The sequence below is a fragment of the Thermobia domestica genome, chromosome 6, assembly GCF_964235325.1.
Source record: "Thermobia domestica chromosome 6, izTheDome1.hap1.1, whole genome shotgun sequence".
Taxonomy (NCBI): domain Eukaryota; kingdom Metazoa; phylum Arthropoda; class Insecta; order Zygentoma; family Lepismatidae; genus Thermobia; species Thermobia domestica.
In genome coordinates this window covers 49,977,035-50,003,940 of record NC_137459.1, presented here as the reverse complement: position 1 = coordinate 50,003,940, position 26,906 = coordinate 49,977,035, and the positions used below count along the sequence as shown (strand labels likewise).

Genomic DNA, 26,906 nt, shown 5'->3' with positions numbered 1-26,906 from the left:
TCACACTGTTGGAATAATGATGCTCGTTTTAAAAATGTATCTTAGGAAAAACACCTAACATTTTATCTAAAACAAACCAGAAACAGATAGTTATCAAACAATAGAAACATCTGAAAATTGTACCTTACCAGTTTAATATGGCGTTGGACCACTATTCAACATAAGAAGAACAATTCCGTGCGTAGTGCATCACTTGTAAAGAACGAAGAGAACAGAGGAAGAAATCTGAGAGATCAGGATTCGTGTCTTTAAAATATACCACATATTCCAAATTGTGTTTAAGTTTGGGGATTATGCAAGTAAGGGGAAGTGTTCAGCCCCATCCCGATGTTTCTCAAACCACGCCACAACAGCTCCGGATGAGTGAATAGACGCACTATCATTCTGGAACACGTCGCCATTGGGCAGAAACAAGACCTGGAACATCGGATGTATATGGTCCCCTAGAATGGTGACATAATCACGGCCAGTGACGTGGCCGGTAAGCGTCCGGAGTATCACAGAGGCGCCACCGTGTTTCACGGTTGGACAAAGGTGCATGGATAATAGGTCCTTTGGCAAATCCACCACAGATAAACACTGCCCGCGGTTTGCAATAAGGTGAACGATAATTCATCCGACCATATCGCACGTTTCCAGTTATTTGCGGTCTCTGTTGCATATTCCCGGCAACTTTCGTGACCTGCTTACGCGTTATGGTCCCTTAGAGGTTTCACTCGTGTAACCATACCTTGCATGTCCATGTACGTACATGTCATGTAATTAACGGTCACTCTAATTGTCTGCCCATGCTGTGGGAGGTGCAGCTTGAATTCTCCCGTCACTTGCACTGCGGTCACACAACAGTTCCGAGTGACAATCCACTTTAATGCTCGACAGAATCTATCACTGAGGATTTTCTTCTGATCACTGTTCCTCTTCGCCAATATGATTTTGAATTGGGTATTGTAGGTCGTCATTACCTTGGACATTGTCTCTCGCCACGCATCCAACACACTTGTCACATTCGTTACTCTCGCACCTCATAACAGTGCGCCAACAATTGGTCGTCTATGAAAATCAGAGATGTCGCGTATTTTACAGTATCAGTCTCTGCCCAGTTCACTGCAAGCTCCTACTCTACTGCTTCTCACATTGTACGTGGTTTCCTATAACACATCACTACAACCAATTTTGTGCTGCGGTTGCCGCTGTCTACCCAATCCAGACATTTGAAGTGCTTCCAAATACAATTATATCTATTTACTTTGATAACTATATGTAGTAACCATGTTGTTAGTACACTTTCTTAAGATCATCGACCCTAGTTAGATACACATATGTATGATTTGATCATATTTTAACAAACCTAGATGTTAAGAAAAGAACCTTGAACTCGAACATAACATCGAATTTCACAACAATGTATAATAGTGTCTAAAAAAATATATTAAATGCTGTAAAATGAGATTCTATTATTTTAACTTGTTTTCAAAACAATATTACAAATGCATTGCACTTACTTTGTTCTTTCGGTGGCGACATTTTGTCATACAACTTTGGGTTTTCTGGCATTATGTCCTCCAACGTAATAGGACCTTCCCAAGATCCGTTAACTCTGAAAGAAAAAGGAGAGGAACTTTGAGATAAATGGCTTTTAATCTCCTATTACGGATCAGAACTAAAAATATGCACAATGTTTGCTGAGATATGAAAGTACTCATGACTTGCCAAGAGACATTGCTGCTATGTAGAATCAAACTGTGATATGTGAGTATTGTGCATGACAAGTTTCAATTTCGCAGGCGATGGATGAAAAATATAAACATGTCATCGAAAGAAGAAAACCTGCGGAAACGTAGTGTACAACTTTACCGCACACATCAGGACTAGGAAAGCCGTATTGTATGAAGCAATTTATTGCGGAATATGTTCCAAGGTGAAAACTATATACAATTCTGCAACATGGGAAAAGGAAAAGACAAAAGAGAACTGGTCAAAAAGCAAATATTATGACAAAGAAATAAAATTGAAATTAGAGGTCCGCTTTTTTCAGGACGGTTCTAGGTCAAAACCACGGAAACAATAACAGCCTATGCAAATACAGCGTGGACAAAAACAACGCATAAACAAAAACCGGGCATGCACAAAAACAACGCAAGCAAATTTAGCGTGGACGAAAGCAGCGCAAGGACAAAAATCTGGGACAAACAAAAACACAGGATGCAATACAGCTTTGGAAAAAGCAGCACATGGACCAAAACCACACGTGAACAAAAATAGCGCATGCAAATACATTGTCTACAAAAACAGCTCATGCAAATACCGTGTGGACAAAAACAGCGCAAGCAAATACAGCGTGGACAAAAAAGCACACGGAAAAAGCAATACATGCACGGCTCGCAATGCACATTCTTTCCCGAAACAAACATTAAGGCAATAGTTGTGAGACAATCTAGTAAAGCACATTAGCTCTGGCGTGACTTGCAGTATTTCAAACTTTACTGTAGACTTTATTTTACTGCTGATTCCTACCAGTCAGGACTATACACAGTCATGCCTTATGCAAAATTGGACGAATAGAGCATCCAAGATATCAATGCGAAGAAATAGGAACACCAGAACTTCACGTATTTTGGTGTCCATTATACGGCTAAAGGTGTGGAAGAACGGCTAAAAGAAGAAATGAAATAAAAAGGAAAGAAATAAATGAAATTATAGCTAACGAGGAGGAATATAGAGTATTAAGCAAAATAAGAAAGGGCTAATCAGAATTAAGAAGAGAACACTATACTGGGACAAATTATTAAAATTGTAAACAAAACGAAAAAAAAAAACACTGAAGTAGGAATTACATTTATAATAGTGTAATTGAATGAATAGAAGAGTGTCTGTGAATCTTTGTGGACCGGAGAACTCCTCCAGGAACGTGGGCATTCCGCGTGTTCCAGAAACAAACTGTATGCGTGGACTCGATATATCCCCGAATAAAACCGGATACGGGCTCCAGATATAACGGGAGAGAGAATGGGTCGTTGTCTTTTTTCTTTCTTGTGTGTCGGGAACGGTGTCAATAAGTGCGTTTTATGTAAACAGTAAATATATAAATACTTTTAATGAAAAAAAATGCGGAAGCACAATCAAGTATCCGCATTGACGTATTCAAATGGCATGCGGATCTCACAAGGAGCGGACATGAACGTGTCATCTGGACATCTGCATCAAACCTAGCCCATTCGATAAACATGACAAAGATATGTTAATGCACAAAAATTAGATGCCATGGACAATGGAGTAAGTCCCTGGGCCTCATTAACCCTATTAGTTTAAAAAATTGTAGACTCACAGTGCAAAAACTATTCCATCACACTGCTCATTGGAAAGTCATGGTTTATAGTTCATTCTCTTCAGCATGAAACAAGTTTTCTAGAGGTGCTAGGTTTTGACGCTCATAACGTATTTGAGCACGGAAAATTGGGATAATTTCGGGAAAAATTCCCGCCCATCAAATTTGGCCCCCTTTGGAGTGTCCCCGGATAAAAGCACACAATCCAAATGTATCTTGAAAAAAAAATACTTTACGGGTTAAGAAATGAGTGTACCAAGTTTCGTCTTGATAGACGAAGTAGATATGAAGGGAAAGGTTGTATACCCAATACGCTCTGTACAAAGAAAACCAAACCTATGACCTGACCTATAAAGAGAACATAATGTAAAATATAAACGCAAATGCTATTTATCCTGATATCAAGAATTGTACCACATTCTCTGTAAAATGAAGCAAGCATTTCAATAGTTATCACGCATATTGTTGTGTGATATATGGAGAGGGAAATTGGGGATACGTCGCAAAAATGTCTCCCAAAATAGCTCTATTTTGAAGTTGTGCGTCCTCTAAAGCAACAATGGAGCCGGTAGGAGTCAGTGCGTGAATTAAAAGACATTTTACAGGGGTGATAAAGTGCACACCCGGGAAATTTAACATGGGGAAATTCAAAAGTTATGAGAGACATTCAATTCTTCAGAGTTGGTTCCCCCCTCATCCCGCTGGTAATTCACAATTGATAGATAGTGTACACAATTAAAATGCACCTTTAAAAACACTAGGAGATATACAGGTAGGAGCCACATCCTTAAAGTAAGGGAAACTGTATAGTATGGCACCGTAAGATCGGAATAGGGAACAAAAGGGCATGGGTAAGGGTGTTGCTGGATAACGTGGGTTTATTCCAATACAACTGTAGCCTAGTTGCTGGTTAAAACGCATGCTTCATTCTACAGAGAATGTGGTACAAAGCTCGATATCAGGATAAATAGTACTGCGTTTATACTTTTTATATTATGTTCTCTTTATAGGTCAGGTAATAATTTCTGTTTCATATATACAATCTTTCCCTTCATACCTATTCCGAGCGTATTGGTATACAACCTTACCCCTCACATCTATGCCGTGTCAAAAAGAAACTTAGTACTTCATTTCCTAACCTCTATTATGTTTTGAGATACATATGGAACATCTGCTTTTACCCGGAGACACTCCAGAGGAGGTAAAAGTTGACGGTAGGGATTTTTGAAGGGAATTTTCTTAAAATTATCCCGGTTTCCTCTGTTCAGGTACAATATGGATGCCTGGAAAGCCTGTTTCATGCTGAAGAGAATGAAATATGAACGATGAATTTCTAAAGAACAGTGTTGATGCAATAGGTGTTTTTTCCAATTTTCTTTATACTATCAGGTTAATGGTCCCCAGGGACTTACAGCGTTGTCCATGGCACCTAAAATTTTGTGCATGATCATATCATTGTTATGTTTATCGAATAGACTAGGTTTGATTTGTATGTCCGGATGAAATGTTCATGTCCGTTCCTTGTCAGACTGTGCGTACAAGGCGGAAGGACAAAACTGACCAGAGTCTGCACTAAGTGCTCCGAGTGGGCCCTGGACCTCAAGTCGGTACGCCTGAGTCTATCGTGATATGGAAATCCAACCAGGAACATTATATAGTAAATAGATTTATATAAATATAAAATAGGAAGAAATATGAAAAAAGATCATAATAAGAGTAAGCAGAAGTGAACGTGTACAACGATAATGAAAGTGAAGTAAATATATAAAATAGTATGGAAGATAAAGTGTAAGTGTTATAATATAAGTGAAAATAATAATAATAATAATAATAATAATAATAATAATAATAATAATAATAATAATAATAATAATAATAATAATAATAATAATAATAATAATGTGAATTGTGGCTACATAAATGCAGCTTTTACTTCACATAGGAGTGCAAATTATAGGTAAGTGAAGTTGAGTAATGCTAGTGAACTGCTAGTGTAATGTGATATGGCAAAAAATTTAGGATTATGTGGTAAACCCATTATTAATAAAATATTAGTGAAAAATATCATAATGAAAGTGTTTACCATAGAGAAGAGAACCAAAACAGCTGAAAACCAAGTCACACAAGGTGAAAACTTGAACAACCAGAAAAAGAGATAACATTAAAATACAAGAAAGTTTAAGTATGAAGACTAGAAAAGCAATGAATGACGAGTAAACTGAAAAAAGAAAGGAGATATCATTATCATACAAGAAACGTAAGGTGTAAACACTAAATGATGAATAAATTGAATTAGGCTTAACTCGAGTCACGCAAAAGAGAGTAGTGTAATTACACTGGAAATTCGCATCCGAGAGAAAACAACACAACAAACAATTGATACTTAATGTGTAAAATTTCAGCCATAGCCGTTTAATGGATTTCTAAACCACATATAATGAGACAAATATATTTCTTGCACGCGCCCTGTTAGCAAGTAGACGAATACCAAGGCACGGATACCATCATTGCCATGAGGTAACAGTCAATATTCTCGGGTTTCCATGGACACAGACCCGCGGTTGTCAAAAGAATGGTCCCCGAAAGGTCTCCGTTTTCATGGCAAATTAGTGCATGGCAGTGCCCAGTTGGCAAATGAGACAAATTGCCCAAGTGCTCTAATTTTGCCAAACAGCATCGTTTCTTTGGTTAAAATATTTAGTGAAATACTGTTGCAAAGATAAAACAGAAAGTTCATTTTTTTAAACTGGAATTTAAAACTAGTCAAAATACATGGAAACCAACCACGCACATCCATCTGAGTGGAAAGTAGCTTGTTTATGAAGTAATAAGTTCATCTTTCTAAACAGCCATAAGTGGCCAGGGAAAAACTAGTCAGATACGTAGGCCCGTGTCGAAGTTAGTTTGTTTGGTTAAAATATTGTAAGAAAATGCACAGATAAACAAGAAGTTATTTTTTCAAGTTCTCAGCGGGAGATACCACTATGTAATCTAATCAAGAATATTGACCTGTGTCGAACTTCATTTAAAAACAATTCAAGAAGTTCCTAAGATCAAGTTACTAATCAAGAACGCGCTATTTTTGTTCAATCTTTATCCGCACCACATCTCTCCATATGCTGCTTTTCGCCATGCGCTGTTTCGGCCACGCGTGGTTTTTGTCCGTGCGCCACTTTTCTCCACGCTGTATTTGATTCCACGGCTTTCTCCAAGCGCGGCTTTTGTCCATGTGCTGTTTTTGTCCACGCGCGGTTTTTGTTCATTCGTTGTTTTTGTTCTTGCTCAGTTTCGACCGAAATACCATCAAAACCAATGTCTTCAAAAAGTTTGCTTCCATTCCTACTGCAGCATCATTCGGATAATAATTCATCATCTGACATGAGAAAGCCTCAGCAAGAGATTCAAATATCCCTCCAGTCAAAAAAGCTCCATTTTGATCCCAAAAATAGATATCTAACCAATCTTCCTCAATGTCAACCAATTGAAGATTTGTTTGGTGAACCAAATTCAAAAGTGTATGATAATAACTGGAAGGCACAAACATTCAACGGCTACAACGAAGAATTCTCAAACACCCGCATGAAATAGACACAAGTGCTCTCCAAGATGCTTGGGCTACCATCGCGGCAAAGCTGTGCGCTGTCGCTGATCAAGTGCCCCTTTGCCATATATCACTCTTGTCTTCACACGCCTCTGTCTTGTCAATAAATGTACTTACTTCCACGTTTTGTGTGTCTCGTTTTATTCTTTCAAGAACTTTGTGCAGAATTTTAGTTGCAACCGGTTAGTAGGGAATTTTACTTGCGAATCACATATACAGAAAATTCCATTACGCACTTTTGAACAAGACGGAATTTCCTCCTACACATTTTTTTTTATAGAAGCAAACTTAACAAATCTTCTGTGATTTTACTCGATCGGTATTTTTGTGTCTATCAGTCCGCCTATACGTTGGTCCATGTGTTCCACGATATTTGTCGTAAAATTTACCCGATTTTAGCGAAACTTAATATGTCTTCTGTACACTACCAGAAATAACCCTATTGTTTGTGTTTGCAATTCATTAAGAATAAAGGGATAAAATAGGCAAAATCTACATGTTCGTGAACCTGGACCACCTACACTCTCATTAATTTTAAAACATACGCCCAAAATTATTCCCCAATTAGTGCTGGCCATATATGTTTAAAATCATGTGCTGTTACACAAACGTAAAAAACAAGAAAAAAAATAACGCCACGCTAGCCCCATCTACTCAACTGATTGTGATTAAATCTTTACACATGGTTAGTGTTAAATTAGTTCTGACGGAAAGATATACCAAATTCTATAATGGCGGCATCATCAAAGGAAGAATTGATCCCTTATCTTTATGATGAAATAAATAGCATTAATTTTCTTTATACGCAATGTCGTCAGCACTAATTTTTGACAAACTATACAAAATTAGTGTTGCATTATTAAAAGTGGGTCGAGTCAAACTAACCTCGCCTATACCCGCAATAATTTTAAAACGGCCAAAAATTAGTGCCCAATTAGTGCTGACGCCCTATAATGTTAAAAAAAAAAATCTGTTATACAATCACCAAGTAACAAAAAAATGGGTGGGTATAGCGTGAACCGAACCCCACCCACTTAACAAATTAATATGAAATTCACACACATAATTAGTGTTAAATCAGTGCTGACGATGCCACATAGAAAAAAAAAATAGTGCTATCATCAGAAGGTCAAAAAGTATACGAAAATCTCTAATAGCGGCATCATAATGGAAGAACAATTGGTCTTTCATTTTCGTGATGAGATAAACAACACTAACCTTCTTTCTATTTGATAGCCTCATCACTAATTTATCAATAATTTTTGGTATATGTTTTAAAATTAATGATAGTGTGGTTAGGGACATTTCTGACGACCTATAATGTTAAAGAAATCATGCTATTACACAAAGTCAACATAATAATTAAGAATGTTCCGGATGGGGCTACGTTCACTATCGCCTCACCTACTGAACCGATTCCAGTAAAAAAAAAGCTATTTCAAATGCGGTATCGTCAGTACTAATTAAGAGCATAGTTTATATAAACCGACTGTTGCGTTATTAAAAGGTTGTGTGGCTTTCTTCACACGAAGACAATACTTTCCACTTTAGTTAATGAAGCACTAATTTTGGAAAGTATGCCATAAACTAAAGCTAACGATATCGTGTGAAATGAAATTAATATTATTAGAAGAATACCAAATGATATTTGAAAAGTATAATAACGAAATCACCAAAAAAATAATATTGATCCTCATCCTTATGACGAGATAAACAGTACTATTTTTTTCTATGCGGTATCATCACCATTAATTGTATATTATTATTATTATTATTATTATTATTATTATTATTATTATTATTATTATTATTATTATTATTATTATTATTATTATTATTATTGAGTATTCTGCCTTTTGAAGTTATGATTTATTAGGTCATGAAACTAATGAAGTATTTATTATTATTATTATTTTATTTCAGTTTTGAGCCTTAAAATTTTCCTTCTACTTTTCTCGATATTCAGCGTCCTCTTTTAAGTTTCAATATTGTCTGTCTTCTCTTTTTTTCAAAATTTTGGATCAGTTGTGTTCGTCTTCCTATTCCTTAATTTCCTTCCATCTTTCCGTCTGTGGTGGTACGAAGAAGACAATATCTTCCCAAGATTTGTTCAATCTCATTGGCTTTCCTACGAAAGATGCTGGGCGTCCTCTTCTCTCTTATCCGTTTTAAAACATCGATCAGCTACCTAATATCTGTACTATCCATCCTTGGCTCAGACAGCAGGAGTACAACTTAGCATGGAAGAAATGAGACTTTGGTAAGTGTCTAGAGGAATGGCGTAGCATATCTGCAAACACAACTCGTTAATTCCTGTAAATTCTGCGAGAGGGCGAGGAGGGGTTAATGAGCACGGACCTGAGGTTCAATGGCATCCCAAAGGTCTTCAATTAGGTTGAAATTGGGTGAGTTTCGGAGCCATTTCTTTGACGGGTTCTGTACTTCTCGAACCACTGCACCACAACGCTAATCTTGTCAGAAGCAGAATTCTTCTGCTGAAAGACGTCATTCTCAGCTGAAAATATGGCTACGTAAATGGTGGACATGATCAGTAGTGACCTACCGATAGCTGGGAACCAACGGATGACAATTTGAAAGTTCTTCAAATGATATGAGTCACACCGCCCTGTCGTTATCCTACTGTGCACATGTGCACAGCAGTTCCCCTGGAAGACGGGTAATTCTACAGGACATTCTGATTAGGGCTGCCGGACGTCCCGGTTTTCCGGGACAGTCTCGGTTTTCAGTGAAAGAATTAACTATCCCAAAATAGGCTTTCGGGACTCCTGTTTGTCCCGGTTTTCGTTCTTCAGATTGAAAAAAATCAACCCGCAAGAACTAATATGTCTCACATAAAAACGAGGACCTTATCGTCGTCAAGACCACGAAAGAGCGTAACTCAAAAAATGCATTTGTGAGATAAGATCATTGAAGCATGGGAAACGATGGTATCTTGTTGCTCTCAAATCCGCATGGCTCAATTCCCATTAGTGTAAAAATTATAAGTAAAAACAGAAAGACGTATCTCATAAAGAGGTCAGCCTTCAGATCACAAAGAGGCGTAAATTAAGTTACGCATATTTGTGATCGTGATTTTTCCCCAAGACATAGTAAGTTGATTTACGCCTAACGGATTTTTAATTTTATTTTTCCATCAATAAAGGGTTTTGTTTGCCGATATCAGGACAGAGAAAGGCTTGCTTATTCAACAATATACTTTTTCTGCATGTGTGCATCTTAGTTCAAACCACGTCGCATGTAATTGTTCGAAACTTTGCGCGCTAAGTTGTTGGCAGTCCTCTTTCAAGATTGCCGTGACTATTAAAATGTTGGTAGTTAATTTTGTTCCGTTCGTTGAAATGTTAAGATGGATGTTCTAGGGCAATATAATGACGGATCATAAAATGTCGTTCATTCTTCAGAATTACGTTGTGTGGACAAATAAAACTAGTTTCACAACTGGATGATTAGTGAAAATGTGGTAGGCCAGAAAATGGTATTATGGAGATGTGTTGAACACTGCTACTGCCACAAATTCTTTGCAATAGTCATGTGAGCTAGAATCCCAAGATAGTTCAAGTTCGTGGTCATCTGCAAATGATTTTCCATTGATTCCAAGTAAAGCTCTCCAGTGTAGTGATACTGTGCTTTCTGTCTCCACATATCCCAAAAAAAAAAAAAATGCAGAAAGCCCAACGGAGTGTTAAAAACTTTGTATGTTATCTGCTACTTCACATCTGAGTCTCAGTTAGCTGCCACTTCAAGGAGTTGTAACCTTAGAAATACAGCACCAAAACTCTACAGAGAAGAAATAGGGAGCGATGAATATAGCTGGTATGAAACTGGTGGTGTTGAAGATGAAGACTCATCTTACATGGGAACTTGTAATTCGAAAATGTGAGATGAAGATGCTGTAAGCTCCTGCGAGCAGTTTAAAAAAAAAACATTTTTGCAGCCTACACCTGCAGACAAGCTGTACCCTTCACTTTAATGCATAACCTATGAAGTTCACAAAACAAATCCAAGGAAAACAAGAAAACGTACTTAAGAAGAGCACAGAATCATTAGGATCAACTACTTTTGAAGTATCAGCTGTTAATATTTAGAACGAGTACATCGTTGAAGATTCACCCCGAGAAAAATGTAGTTCATTCTTCAGAACTACGTTGTGTGGACAAATAAAACTAGTTTGACAACTGAACAGGAAGAAAGTAAATAAGGAATTAATTCCTAAGCAATTTTGTTTAACTAGGGAACCATAACATAAAGTTAATACATTGAATTAAGTACCGCAGAGTTTGCACTCGATGCGTTGAAACATTTTACCAAAGAGGTGGGAGATGATGTTCTGCTTTCAGTGGTGAAGAAACGGAGAAAATACATCATTCTAGGGTCTGAGGAATCTCCAAATTCAAAGGGAATACATCACTAGATATGTTTCTTCTTCTAATCCCAAACAGAAAACAGCAAAACATGAAACATAATGACAAATGGAAAAGTAATCGCTTTTATTTTCTCGTTTTGTGAACGGATGCAATGGACAAAATAAAAATGCAATTGTCGCTAGAATATTTCTCTACGCATTGCAAAACTTCACCAATGTGTAGGAAATTACTCTTCATTTTTTGAGGCGTTCCATGGACAAAACGAGGGAGATTCTGCACACAGTGCTATTTCAATGAGTATTAAAAATTCAGGCGATCTCTTTGCACCTTCACAGCTTGTCCCTATCTTCAGCCTGTCCAGACGTAAATAGCCATACAATGTTAAATCTCTAGAGTATAATGATTTCATGGACTTCAATCGCTTGTCTCAAGACATGTGAATCCTAAAGAGTACGAAGGACGACGAACAACGATATGTCAATATGATCTTGAAGCTTTGCTGGCGTCTACTATTAATCCAATGTTCTCGGGATTGCTGCCAGAGTGAGTGTTGCTGTGCTGATAAGGGACATCACCCAATTGTCCGGCTCCGATTTCAATGAAATTTTTGTTGCTGATAGAGGACATGTATTCATTACTTGTGATGACAGTAATTTTTGCCACGGTGCAAGTTTTCTATTTTTTAATAATTTTTAAAGGTTGTAATGTGGATAATAGAGATTACTGCAGAAGTCCCTTGCTACCCTTTGTAAAAGGAGTGTTAATGAAAGAACAACCATGTAGATACGTATAGGGGCTAGGGAGAAGTCGTATGGTACGTATAATCTTGACGGCAGCCATCTTGAAATCCGCCATTTTGAATTAAGGTCAAGTTTTTTTAAATGGGAATAAGGTAATATGATACATACTTTTGGGCTAGAATTTAATCAGGAAGACAATGGTGAAGTTAGTTTTAAGATGCGCTCATTTGGTGAAAAGTTACAGGCATATTAATTGTTTATACTTACTATGTGTGTAAGTCCCTTACCTCCGCTTCTAACCCGCATATTAATGATAATAAGTGCATAATGGTTTCGGTAATACATATTATGCCTAGAGGGAAGTAATACGATAAGGGCATCATTGACGGCAGCCATCTTGAAATCCGCCATTTTGAATTAAAGTGAAGTTTTGAAAACTGAAAACCATAGCATGTGACACCTCATTTTAATAGTAAATTTTCCCCAAAAGCCAATGGTATGCTTATTTTTGTTCTATAGTTAACCAGTATGAATTTATGACTTCTAATGTGCACGAAACGTCCATTCTTCGATCTTTCAAATTGGCAACACTCCTAATTTTCATAGCATGTTTTAAGATTCCAACTGGCACATTGCAATTGTTTCCATGGCTAATGTTTTCTAAATTTATTACATTTTTTAAGAGTTACGATTTGTCAGTTCATGAATAGTGTTGGGATAAACATCCAGCAATCTTTCTGATTTTTGAAGACTTGCCATGTAATTATTAATTTCATAGGCAATGTATTTATTTCCTATACCTGCCCTTCAAAAACTCGTTTACTGACATGAATCATCGCAGAACGAAAGAACTCCAACTTTGCATTCAGGTAATACCGGAGAAGTAGCTTGTAATGGATAGTAGATGAGACGAGAAATAAGTTGAAAATTCATCTCAAAAAAGGAAACGAAATATGATTGTTGTGTAAGTCAATGGTCTTTTGTTTTGTTTTATATTAATTTGTTTATTGTATATTTATTTATTTATTTATTTATTTATTTTCTATGGCAATATTTTAGCTAGTCAGACAAAAAAGTCATTCGTTTTCTAGTGACTGTTGTCGATGGTTTATGTTTGTAAGATGTATAATCAGTATTGATCGGAAACTCGATTAAGTTACAACTCTTTATAAACAAGTTACTTGTTTTCATATTTTGTTCACGGTACAAACAGTGTGTTTGGAACAGTCATTTTATGTCTCTTTGATATTTTCTAGCATTGCTGCTGTTCCTTTAAAGTTGTGAAGTTGTATTTATTTAAAAAAAAAAAAAAAAATACTGTTTGTCGTTTGCGCAACATGTAGGCTACATTTCATGATAATTTTGAGTTCGTGTTACACCAATTTCTTATAATTTCATTTGTATTTCTTTACATCACATAGGTCCATATGTTCCTCATGTACTCTGGGTTAAAATAAATAATTACACTGCCTAGGAAATTAATAATTACATGGGAAGTCTTCAAAATTCAGAAAGATTGCTGGATGCTTATCCCAACACTATTCATGAACTGACAAATCGTAACTCTTAAAAAAAAGTAATAAATTTAGAAAACATGAGCCATGGAAACAACTGCAATGTGCCAGTTGGAATCTTAAAACATGCGATGAAAATTAGGAGTGTTGCCAATTTGAAAGATCGAATAATGGACGTTTCGTGCACATTAGAAGAGTCATAAATTCATACTGGTTAACTATAGAACAAAAATAAGCATACCATTGGCTTTTGGGGAAAATTTACTATTAAAATGAGGTGTCATATGCTATGGTTTTCAGTTTTCAAAACTTCACTTTAATTCAAAATGGCGGATTTCAAGATGGTTGCCGTCAATGATGCCCTTATCGTATTACTTCCCTCTAGGCATAATATGTATTACCGAAACCTTTATGCACTTATTATCATTAATACGCGGGTTAGAAGCGGAGGTAAGGGACTTACACACATAGTAAGTATAAACAATTAATATGCCTGTAACTTTTCACCAAATGAGCGCATCTTAAAACTAACTTCACCATTGTCTTCCTGATTAAATTCTAGCCCAAAATTATGTATCATATTACCCTATTCCCATTTAAAAAACTTGACCTTAATTCAAAATGGCGGATTTCCAGATGGCTGCCGTCAAGGTTATACGTACCATACGACTTTCCCCTAGCCCCTATACGTATCTACATGGTTGTTCTTTCATTAACACTCCCTTTACAAAGGGTAGTAAGGGACTTCTGCAGTAATCTCTATTAACCACATTACAACTTTTTAAAATTATTAAAAAAACGAAAACATGCACCATGGCAAAAATTTCTGTCATCACAAGTAATGAATACATGTCCTCTATCAGCAACAAAAAATTTCATTGAAATCGGAGCCGGACAATTGGGTGATGTCCCTTGTGAGCTTTCGTTACCATACAGCGGCAACATCTTCAGAGCTATGTGTTGGAGTGTGCTGGTCGTACAGTTTATATTGTTGTCTTTAAGAATCGCTGTGTTTCTATTGGTTGTTTTTGTTGGCCAATGGCGTGCTCTGATTTTGCTGGTGGAAACTGCTCTCTGATTGGCTGATGGTTCTTTTCGTACTGAGAAGCTGGATCCAGATGTCAGGTAGATGATAACCTTCGTCTCTGTTGATGGATGGCTTGTATGTATGGATGAATAAAGATTCATGTATTTTCCTGTCCCAGAACTGTTTGCTTTTCTTTAGTACTTCAATTTGGTCCCACATGACCGTATGATTGTATTGTGTGCAGTGTTCGGCTATTGCAGATTTTTCAGGTTGTTTAAGCCTGGTGTGTCGCTGGTGTTCTTTCATTCTGTCTTCGATGTTCCTTCCCGTTTCACCTATGTAAGTGGCGTTACATTCACAGGTGATCCTATAGATGCCTGGTGTCTTTAATCCCAATGAATCTTTTGCAGTTGGTAGTAAACTCCTGATCTTCGGTGGAGGGCAGTGTACAGTCTTGATGTTGAATTTCTTCAATAGTCTTGCTAGTTTGTTGGAGGTTTTTCCCATATATGGAATAACTGCAATATTTTCCTTGTCTGCCGTGTTGTCCTCTTTTGTGGTGGAACTTCTGCTACAGTATTTTCTCATGGCTGTCTTGATCTGTTTCGACGAATATCCGTTGAATTTGAATACAGTTTCCAGGTGAGACAGTTCTGTGCTTATATTATCTGGATCTGCTATTTGGTATGCTCTGTGTATTAGAGTATTTAACACCCCCATCTTCTGTGCAGGATGATGAAAACTGGTCGCATCGAGGTAGAGATCAGTGTGCGTGGGTTTACTGTAGATTGAATGGCCTAGACTTCCATCTGGTTTCTTGTATACGAGTACGTCCAGGAACGGGAGTCTTCCTTCTGTTTCTGTTTCCATTGTGAACTGGATGTTACGGTGTATAGAATTCAGACGCTGAAGGAATTCATCGAGTTTCTGTCTGCCATGGGGCCATATGACGAGTGTGTCGTCTACATATCTGTAGAACACTGTAGGTTTGTATGTTGCTGTTTCTAGCGCTTTGTGTTCAAAATACTCCATATAGAAGTTTGCTATTACTAGAGAGAGAGGAGAGCCCATTGCCACACCATCGCTTTGTTCAAAGAAATTGTCTTGGTAACTGAAGTAGGTAGACGTTAGGGTGTGTCTGAAGAGATGTACTATATCCTTGCTGAAGTGCGATTCCAGGAGTTTAATAGAATCTTCTAGTGGTACCCTCGTAAAGAGAGAAACCACATTAAAGCTGACGAGTATGTCATCTGCGTTTGTCTTGATGCTGTGTAGTAGCTGTACGAAATGGCTGGAGTTCCTGATATGGTGTGTACACTCTCCTGTTAGTGGCTGTAGCAGTCCTGTTAATTTCTTAGCCAGGTTGTACGTGGGGCCTCCTATGGTGTTAACTATGGGTCGTAATGGAACTTCTTTCTTGTGTATCTTCGGAAGGCCATAAATCCTTGGTGGTATTGAACCGGAAGGTTTAAGCCTCTTCTTTTCTTCTTCATTCAGACTGGAACTTTGTATTAATCTGGAGGTTTTCTTTTCGATGGCCTTGGTTGGATCTCTGTAATTTTTACTATATGCTGGATCTTCCAGTAGGCATGTCAATTTGGAGTGGTAGTCTTCCCTGTTGAGAATGACGGTCGCATTCCCCTTGTCTGCTGGTAATATTATGATGCTGTCATCTGGTCGCAGGTCATTGAGGGCTTTCCTTTCTTCTCTGGATAGGTTGTATTTCGGCTTCTGCTGCGTGGCCCTCATAAGGACCGTAACGGCTTGTGTGCGTATGTGGTCTACTGCTTCTTGGTCTAAGTGTTTTATTGCTTGTTCTATTCCGCTTACAGTTTCCGTGATGGGAATGTGTTTTGGTGTTGGAGCGAATTTCAGGCCTTTGCATAGAAGACTTGTAGCTGCTTCACTTAGTCTTTTGCTGGAGAGATTCACCACTGCTTTTTCTCTGCTCGGATGAGATGGTTCAGGGTTTTGTCTTCGGTTAAGCTTTTCGAATTTCTTCTTAAGATGAACTGTGTGTAATTCATGCTGCCTGCTACCATATGCATACGTGATGGAATCTAGCCATTCCCAGTCCCAGTTGTGGAGCACTGTTGGTAGATACAGAAGTAGATACTTCATTTCCCTGTCGAGCTGGTCTAGTCTTTTGTGAAGTTCCTGTATCTGTTCTCTGACTAGAGCGTGGTTGGCCCTGATAAGGACCCGTTGTGACTTCTGTGACTTGATGTGACTGGTTACCTTGGCGAAATCTGGAATGATACTTTGGTCTCTGCATCGTAGTAGGAAGGCCAATCGAGATAACATCTTCCCTTTTGTTCGGCGGAGTGTCTGGAGTCTGTTTATCTTTCTGTAAATATCCTCCCCGTAGAGGTTTGTCAATATGATCTTGAAGCTTTCCTGGCGTCTACTATTAATCCAATGTTCTCGGGATTGCTGCCAGAGTGAGTGTTGCTGTGCTGAGCTTTCGTTACCATACAGCGGCAACATCTTCAGAGCTATGTGTTGGAGTGTGCTGGTCGTACAATTTATATTGTTGTCTTTAAGAATCGCTGTGTTTCTATTGGTTGTTTTGTTGGCCAATGGCGTGCTCTGATTTTGCTGGTGGAAACTGCTCTCTGATTGGCTGATGGTTCTTTTCGTACTGAGAAGCTGGATCCAGATGTCAGGTAGATGATAACCTTCGTCTCTGTTGATGGATGGCTTGTATGTACGGATGAATAAAGATTCATGTATTTTCCTGTCCCAGAACTGTTTGCTTTTCTTTAGTACTTCAATTTGGTCCCACATGACCGTATGATTGTATTGTGTGCAGTGTTCGGCTATTGCAGATTTTTCAGGTTGTTTAAGCCTGGTGTGTCGCTGGTGTTCTTTCATTCTGTTCTGGGACAGGAAAATACATGAATCTTTATTCGTGTATTCCAGATTTCGCCAAAGTATCATTCCAGATTTCGCCAAGGTAACCAGTCACATCAAGTCACAGAAGGCACAACGGGTCCTTATCAGGGCCAACCACGCTCTAGTCAGAGAACAGATACAAGAACTTCACAAAAGACTAGACCAGCTCGACAGGGAAATGAAGTATCTACTTCTGTATCTACCAACAGTGCTCCACAACTGGGACTGGGAATGGCTAGATTCCATCACGTATGCATATGGTAGCAGGCAGCATGAATTACACACAATTCATCTTAAGAAGAAATTCGAAAAGCTTAACCGAAGACAAAACCCTGAACCATCTCATCCGAGCAGAGAAAAAGCAGTGGTGAATCTCTCCAGCAAAAGACTAAGTGAAGCAGCTACAAGTCTTCTATGCAAAGGCCTGAAATTCGTTCCAACACCAAAACACATTCCCATCACGGAAACTGTAAGCGGAATAGAACAAGCAATAAAACACTTAGACCAAGAAGCAGTAGACCACATACGCACACAAGCCGTTACGGTCCTTATGAGGGCCACGCAGCAGAAGCCGAAATACAACCTATCCAGAGAAGAAAGGAAAGCCCTCAATGACCTGCGACCAGATGACAGCATCATAATATTACCAGCAGACAAGGGGAATGCGACCGTCATTCTCAACAGGGAAGACTACCACTCCAAATTGACATGCCTACTGGAAGATCCAGCATATAGAAAAAAATGACAGAGATCCAACCAAGGCCATCGAAAAGAAAGCCTCCAGATTAATACAAAGTTCCAGTCTGAATGAAGAAGAAAAGAAGAGGCTTAAACCTTCCGGTTCAATACCACCAAGGATTTATGGCCTTCCGAAGATACACAAGAAAGAAGTTCCATTACGATCCATAGTTAACACCATAGGAGGCCCCACGTACAACCTGGCTCAGAAATTAACAGGACTGCTACAGCCACTAACAGGAGAGTGTACACACCATATCAGGAACTCCAGCCATTTCGTACAACTACTACACAGCATCAAGACAAACGCAGATGACATACTCGTCAGCTTTGATGTGGTTTCTCTCTTTACCAGGGTACCACTAGAAGATTCTATTAAACTCCTGGAATCGCACTTCAGCAAGGATATAGTACATCTCTTCAGACACACCCTAACGTCTACCTACTTCAGTTACCAAGACAATTTCTTTGAACAAAGCGATGGTGTGGCTATGGGCTCTCCTCTCTCTCCAGTAATAGCAAACTTCTATATGGAGTATTTTGAACACAAAGCGCTAGAAACAGCAACATACAAACCTACAGTGTTCTACAGATATGTAGACGACACACTCGTCATATGGCCCCATGGCAGACAGAAACTCGATGAATTCCTTCAGCGTCTGAATTCTATACACCGTAACATCCAGTTCACAATGGAAACAGAAACAGAAGGAAGACTCCCGTTCCTGGACGTACTCGTATACAAGAAACCAGATGGAAGTCTAGGCCATTCAATCTACAGTAAACCCACGCACACTGATCTCTACCTCGATGCGACCAGTTTTCATCATCCTGCACAGAAGATGGGGGTGTTAAATACTCTAATACACAGAGCATACCAAATAGCAGATCCAGATAATATAAGCACAGAACTGTCTCACCTGGAAACTGTATTCAAATTCAACGGATATTCGTCGAAACAGATCAAGACAGCCATGAGAAAATACTGTAGCAGAAGTTCCACCACAAAAGAGGACAACACGGCAGACAAGGAAAATATTGCAGTTATTCCATATATGGGAAAAACCTCCAACAAACTAGCAAGACTATTGAAGAAATTCAACATCAAGACTGTACACTGCCCTCCACCGAAGATCAGGAGTTTACTACCAACTGCAAAAGATTCATTGGGATTAAAGACACCAGGCATCTATAGGATCACCTGTGAATGTAACGCCACTTACATAGGTGAAACGGGAAGGAACATCGAAGACAGAATGAAAGAACACCAGCGACACACCAGGCTTAAACAACCTGAAAAATCTGCAATAGCCGAACACTGCACACAATACAATCATACGGTCATGTGGGACCAAATTGAAGTACTAAAGAAAAGCAAACAGTTCTGGGACAGGAAAATACATGAATCTTTATTCATCCGTACATACAAGCCATCCAGAAAACAGAAACAGAAAAAATTATAAATAAGGACGCCCCTCAGGAAAGCCCGCGTCCTGACAGAGAGTAAGGCATCAACCATCTGTCTACATGCCTCTCCTCACATGCAATTAGTAAACTAAAGTATCTGTCGGATGGGAGTGTATGTCGCGGCTTCTATCTAACGGAGACGTTTACACGCGAATCTAAATGTGTAGAAATAGAAGGAAAGAAGGGTAAAATAGATGATAGGAAAACGCGAGAGAAGGTTTATTATGTTTTGAGAGAGGGACAAAAAACCTGGAAACCAGGAAAAAAACCCCTATATCGGTCATGCTGCATGCATAAGTATTTACATGGCAAAACCACATGAGAAGGGTGGTGAAAATCCATGTAAACATGTCTGTAGTATTGAATCAATAACTTATCTGTTTAAATGCAAACCTATCTTACATCTGTTAAATGTTTATAAAAATTTGTGTTGTCTGTAATGGGGAGTGTTTTGTTAGTGGGACATCTGTTATTTTTTTTAACATGCAAAATATCCGTATCGTAGTCCATGTCTGTGCTGTTGGTGTCATCGGGTTGCAGGCTGCAGCTTACTTCGTCTTCTTCTATCTTTTCCTTCTGCTGCTACTACTGCGTGACTTTTGAGGAGGCTGGATTTCCTTATTCCTATTGGTGGCCTTGTCTTCTGAAACATCAGTGCTAGTAGGTTTTCGTTGTTTTTTTATTTTCTCAGCATAGGTGGGCCTAGTGATATGGAGCTTACCGGATGTTGTTGTTAGTGCATTTATAGTTTTCAAGAAGATTTTCTTCGTTGCTATTTGTATGGCGTCTAGTATCCTATGTCGTTCGTTTTGCGGTGTTGTTAATGTTAGGACTGTAGTTACCCACATATCAACAGAGACGAATGTTATCATCTACCTGACATCTGGATCCAGCTTCTCAGTACGAAAAGAACCATTAGCCAATCAGAGAGCAGTTTCCACCAGCAAAATCAGAGCACGCCATTGGCCAACAAAAACAACCAATAGAAACACAGCGATTCTTAAAGACAACAATATAAATTGTACGACCAGCACACTCCAACACATAGCGAATTGCTGATCTGACGGATCTCATCCAGAGCGTCGTTATGAAGATTGAAGCTGAGAGAAGAGAAGACAACGCCGTGACACACCAGTAAACCTTGCGGTGTTAACTGAGGTGTGCTCACCAGCTGGGACGAAATCTCAACACTGAGATACGCAACGACTCTGCAAAGAGTCTTTTAGAGAAGAGAGTGTTTACGTTATTTTCAATAAAGAAAAATTTCACAACACACTTACACACACCGCTTCCTGTGGAAATAGGCATTGCTTTCCGTCGGCTAGACCCCCTATTGTGAGTCAAGCTTCGCGCTGGCCATATAGGTTGTACAGCCTTTGGCGACAGTCGGCTGACGGGAACCCAATACTATCTCCTCGGGATAGCATTAGAGGAGCAAAAACACTATCACTTAGTGACTAAAAGGCCCTTTCGAGGACCATTCTCCCCAATCTGTGACATAGTGACGTGAAGTGTACCAAACAAGTGTGGCCCTTTTTAGGACCAAAACCAAGTGCAGTGCTTTTTTAACGAAGTGAATACACGTCAGAGCCATGCCCAGACCCAGGAAGAGGACGCCGACGAGGAGACCACCAGAGAAGGAGGAAGATGAAGAATTCATCGATGTGGTCACCGTCCCTGAAGCAACCCACCTAGACGTTTCATTCTCGTTAGTGGACCCGGTTACAATAGAGACGACCTTCAGAGCAGCCACGGAAGCTTATCTAACCAGAGTAATCAGCCTGAGAATACTAAGAGAAGAATTCTATGTTGTACAAGTGGAAGACACCACATACAAAGTGCTCTTCAAATCGGAAGCGACGAGGGACAGATTCCTGAAAGTTTTCCAAGATGCAGACTTCGGCTCGAAGGCTAAGATATTGGAGAAGCAAACCGGATCCCATCCCAAAGAAGAGGTCAGATCGCCAAATAAAAAACAAGAAGCCCCATCACAGACAGAGAAGACTAATCACACCCAGGAGGATGAACCATCCGTCGGCTCTGCTATGAGCCCAAGCCCCATACAGGTGAAAAATCAAAAAACCCAGAAGCTGAAATCACACCCTGGTGAGAAGACTGGCACTTATCAGGACCACAAAACTACTCCTGAAGACAATGCCACATCTGACAAACACAAGGAAGAGGATGATTTCACGTTAGTGAAGTCGAGAAGACAAAAGAAAGAAGACGCCAAAAAAGGGCCCGGCCCTTGTCAGGACCACAATTCCAGAGCAACAGCAAACGCAAACGGGAAGCAGCAAGAGTTAGAGACCCGTACTCCCCTGCAAGCCAATGGAAGTAAGACGAATAAACAACCTGAAGGCTCAGAACTAATCAGATACAGGCAGAAATCAAAAGAAAGAAAAGAAGCAACATTTACGTGTGTTGTCAAAGGTGTCCCTATAAACATAGAAGTCCAGGAAGTAAGAGATGAACTGAGAAAACAGAAGATTGACTTCAGAGGCATAACCCGCATAAAATCAGACAAAGGACCCACACCATTACTAAGGATCTTCTCAGAGAACCCGGAACAAATTAGCAGATTACTGTCATCTGGAGTGAAAATTCAGCATACCCACTACAAAGTAGAATCGTCAAGAACAGTACCAAGACCATTTCCCTGCCATAACTGCTACCAATACGGTCACTTCAAGAACCGGTGCCAAGCCGAAAGAATCTGCAACCGATGTGGGAAACCACATAGAGAGGACTGCAATACACCCAGAAAAAGAAACTTCTGCGCTACATGTATTAGCGACACACACCGTACTGGTAGCGGAAACTGCCCCAAGAGACCAAGAGCTACACAACCAACCAGACCACCACCGCTGCTAACGCCCACAGATGTAACAAAAATCACAACCAACGGCTCTTGTCAGGACCAACAAGCAGCTCACCAAGAAGAAGCCAACAAGTCGGAAACACCCAACAAGGAATTGCAAAGATGGATCAAACAAGAAATAGAAGAAGCAACAAACAGAATCATAACATGGATGACCTACGTAATAATCACCACAACACCACAGCAACAAAAGAAAAATCTTGCAATAGCTTTACAAACCGCCTCCAAGAAGATTTTTGATAATACAGTAAATGCACTCCAGACCACAACAGGGCACCTTTACATCACAAGGACTTTTGCCGACACAGTTAAAAGGAAAACCAGTACAGACCATGCGAAAACAAAGCGGAAGGAACAGCAAGCTGAGAAGGAAGGCAGGGGATAAAGCAGCTGTGACGGAAGCAAACAGATGACGACCAGGCCTGGCCATGGACAATGAACCGACTTGCATGCTTAAAAAAATAACAGATATCCCACTAACAATATAATCCCCCACCTACAGACAACACAGATTTGCATTAAAAACTAACAGATTATAAGCTAGGTTAGCAATATAACATATAATTTATTTATTATTACTACAGACACTTTTACATGGATTTTAGCCACCCTTAAACTGTGGTTTTGCCATGTAAATACTATTGCATGCAGCATGACCGATAAAGGGGGTTTTTTCCTGGCTTCCAGGTTTTTTGTCCCTCTATCAAACACAAATAACTTCATTCGCGCTTTCCTATCTTCTTGTTTACCCTTCTTTCCTTCTATTTCACACATTGACAAACTCGCGTGTAAATGTCTTTCGTTAAAGATAGAAGCCGCGGCATACACCTACACCCGACAGATACTTTAGTGTACTAATTGCATGTGAGGAGAGGCATGTAGATAGATGGTTGATGCCTTACTCTCTGTCAGGGCGCGGGCTTTCCCGAGGGGCGTCCTTATTTTTAACTTTTCTGTTTCTGTTTCTGTTTCTCCAACACATAGCTCTCAAGATGTTGCCGCTGTATGGTAACGAAAGCTCAGCACAGCAACACTCACTCTGGCAGCAATCCCGAGAACATTGGATTAAAGGATATGTCAGCTGGACTAAAATGGCGGAATTACATTTTCGTAAGGAGGAAACTGACAGAATCTTTTTCAAGAGCAGTCCAATGGAGGAGTCTTACAGAACGATTACTTTGAAACACCGACAGGTTTCAGATCAAGGCAGTAGCATCTCACCTTCAACATCTTAATAATAAAGCTCCGAAGACATCAGAAGCAAAATACCAAGACTTACTCTCACTGTGTTCGGGTTCAGTGTCACGTAACCAGAATTTGTAGCATTTTACCTGTTTCATCATCATCAGAAAATTAGTTGGAGATATTATTGAGGTTTTTATATCTTTTATAAATTATAACATAGTGTTACAGGACTCTGGTTCGAATCTTACTAGTGCAATGATATTATATTATAAAAGTAATCTCACAATTCTATTTACATCATTTATGGTGTTTGTTAAAATTTATTGTCTTGCAAAATGTTTAGAAAGAATTTATGTCACGAAGTTCATTCACGCTGTTTACGATTCGTAAGTTTTTGTTATGCAACAAGATACTGCAAGCTATTAAAATTACGTCAAGAAAACTTTCATAATGAGACAGTTAGATAACTTACTAAATCAGCATTTCATCCTCAAAATTTTATCAGCGTATGTTTGTAATATTGTAAACTTTTTGTAATCATCTTTTCAGTAACTTCCTGGATTGACAGAATTCAAAATGTCTGGAATTTTGTGTTCTGAACATTTTAAAGATTTTTGCCCAGCAGAATGTCCTTTCTCAACTGTGTTCCACGTGCTTGCTGAGATCGGTGTCGTCTAGAAGATTCTTTGGTAATCTGCAATTTCATGTTCCCGGTTATATAAAATGTTTCCTTCAAAATTAGAGTAGTAGTATAGAAGAGAATCGCGGAGAAGAACGAGAGATGCGATCTTAAACTCTAACTGAGTCGCGTTAACAGAAACGTTAAGTTGTTAAACGAGTCACTCTTTTAAAGTATTGCGTGCTTCATAACATCGAACTTACAAATCATCATTACGACATCTTCCAAGTTTGAGTAGTGTTCAAAGTATCCGCGATAGACTTTCTGTCATGCGTTTTGATTGCCAAGTTTGATACCTCGAAGGACATTTTATACCAGCTGAAAGCAGAACTGTGGAGGAAGATCTTTTGGACGGCAAGGGACCAGCAGTGCACCAGGTATGACATTCTTATTTTGGCCAAATTCCTTCATTATTATTTCTCACGAATCCCAGATAGTTAAATCATGACCAATCCAAGTTTTTAAATACCTTAATTTGTACCAGCCTGTTTCAAATAAACTGAATCAACATGAACACAAAGTCTTTACTGTTTCCGAAATAACTTCTATAAATCTTACTTTAATTGAGTCAAGTTTACAATTTACTTAATTTCTGCTCAAGTTTTAGGAGCATATTTGAGAGAGAAATTTCAGATATTTATCTGTTTCTCGTCTGGTTTTTACTCAGTTGCTACGATCCCCATACACGAATAGAATTAGAGTAAGGCCAGCTAACAATATTGCGATACTTTCTTTCGTAACATCAGAGTATAACTGTTTTTATTTGCGTAAGTAAAGTACATAGCTAAAGCAAATGTTGTTTCTGTTTTAAATGTTTGTACTAAAAAGCGTTATCAAAACTTTACTTTTGAATTTCTATAGTGTGAAATTATAGATTACAGTAATAATAATAATAATAATAATAATAATAATAATAATAATAATAATAATAATAATAATAATAATAATAATAATAATAATAATAATAATAATATGAAACTTTGTGGTGGAAGAACACCGCATACGTGTGGCTTTTCCCGGTGTACTCCCTTTTCCTCCCACTGTGTTCATGCCACCAATCATCTCATTATCCATCCAGCTTGGCAGAAGTTTCTAATGGCTTTACAAGATTAAATTCTAAATTCAAAAAAATCTGAAATAAAAGTTGGCGTTGATTTCTGTAAGCAAAGTTAGATGATTACATCAATATTCGTGTATTCTTCATTTTCTTATGCTACATAAATTACACAAAGTCAAGTGTATATTGTCTCGTAAGGAAATGTATTCTATGGAAACTCACTTAGACGTAACTTGATACGTCTTCAACGATTAAAGAACTGAGTTGTCTAATATACTTTCCCGTATGTGGATAAATATTTCTAAAGATGCAGTGCACCCAGGTAATAACTTGGATTTTTAACTTTTCCTTTATCTAGCACAAGAAGTGACGATTAAACGCATAAAGGTGTCTTGTTTAATTTTGATACCGATTTTTTTTTCTTTCAAATTTTGGAGGACCTGCGTAAGACTTTAAAGATATTTCGTCTTTGTTAATCGTTCTAAATTTAGTGTAAATGTATTTTTTTTCTTGCTAAATGTTAAATTAGTGTTTCTTCTAGGGTAGTGTTTCTGACTTAGGTGGTGACGCAACGAAGAAAAATGTATCCCTCTAATCATAAATGTGAGAAGGGTGTGTCATAATTGGCGCAATATTTAGAACCTGTTAAACACAACAAATCCGATTTCGGAATAAGAGCCAGGCAGCTCTTTTTATGTTATTTTTATACCCTTTGTACATCAGATGTGAAGCTTCATTTATGTTAACTGAGTCTATAATGAACCGTCAAATTGTGAGCAGTAATCTGCAAAAGGTAATTAATTGCTTCTGACCAAATAAGTAGAAAACCTGACCTTATATATAGCCTGAGATTCGTGTTCCGGTTTTTAATTTACAAACTCTGGCTATCCTAATTCTGACACTACCTTCATAGTAACACCCATCATACAAAAAGTGTGTGGAGGTCAGTGTATGCTGGAACAGATGAGTTAGTTACAGGCTGAAGTGATTTCGTATCAGCTGCATCGTATAATTGACAGGAACTGTTGTGAACAAAGAAACTTCATAAAAACAGATCAAGAGATTCACTTTCAGGTTCTTTAGGATCTTAACAATATCAGAAGAGTTTTTAATGTGATGTCCACAGTTTCCAAGCCACGGATTTAGAGTTGACGTAGGGTACTTTGCTAGGCGATATGTTGGACTCCCTATGAAGCTGACAATGGGATTCAGAGGGACAACATTCAGAAGTACACCACTGAAAACCACATTTCCATGTTGGGGATAGTGACAAACACCTGACGAAATGCGTCACATGCCTTCTTCTTTCGATTTAAATCATTGTCATATAAAATCCTTAAACAAATTTTGGTCGATATGTATATAATTTTAAGTCATATTTCATATGATTGCTCAGAGTTTACCGGGTATAC

The 26,906-nt window shown here is 38.5% G+C and overlaps 1 protein-coding gene across 1 annotated transcript in view; it reads right to left on the bottom strand.

The window, feature by feature from the left end:
• Nucleotides 1-26,906, bottom strand: part of LOC145687178 (glycine receptor subunit alpha-2-like) — a 536,410-nt gene that overhangs the window by 183,866 nt on the left and 325,638 nt on the right. Inside the window, exon 3 of the mRNA XM_081760642.1 lies at nt 1,503-1,597. Within this exon, the coding sequence (XP_081616768.1) occupies nt 1,503-1,597 (95 nt within the window). The remainder of the gene's footprint in view (nt 1-1,502; nt 1,598-26,906) is intronic.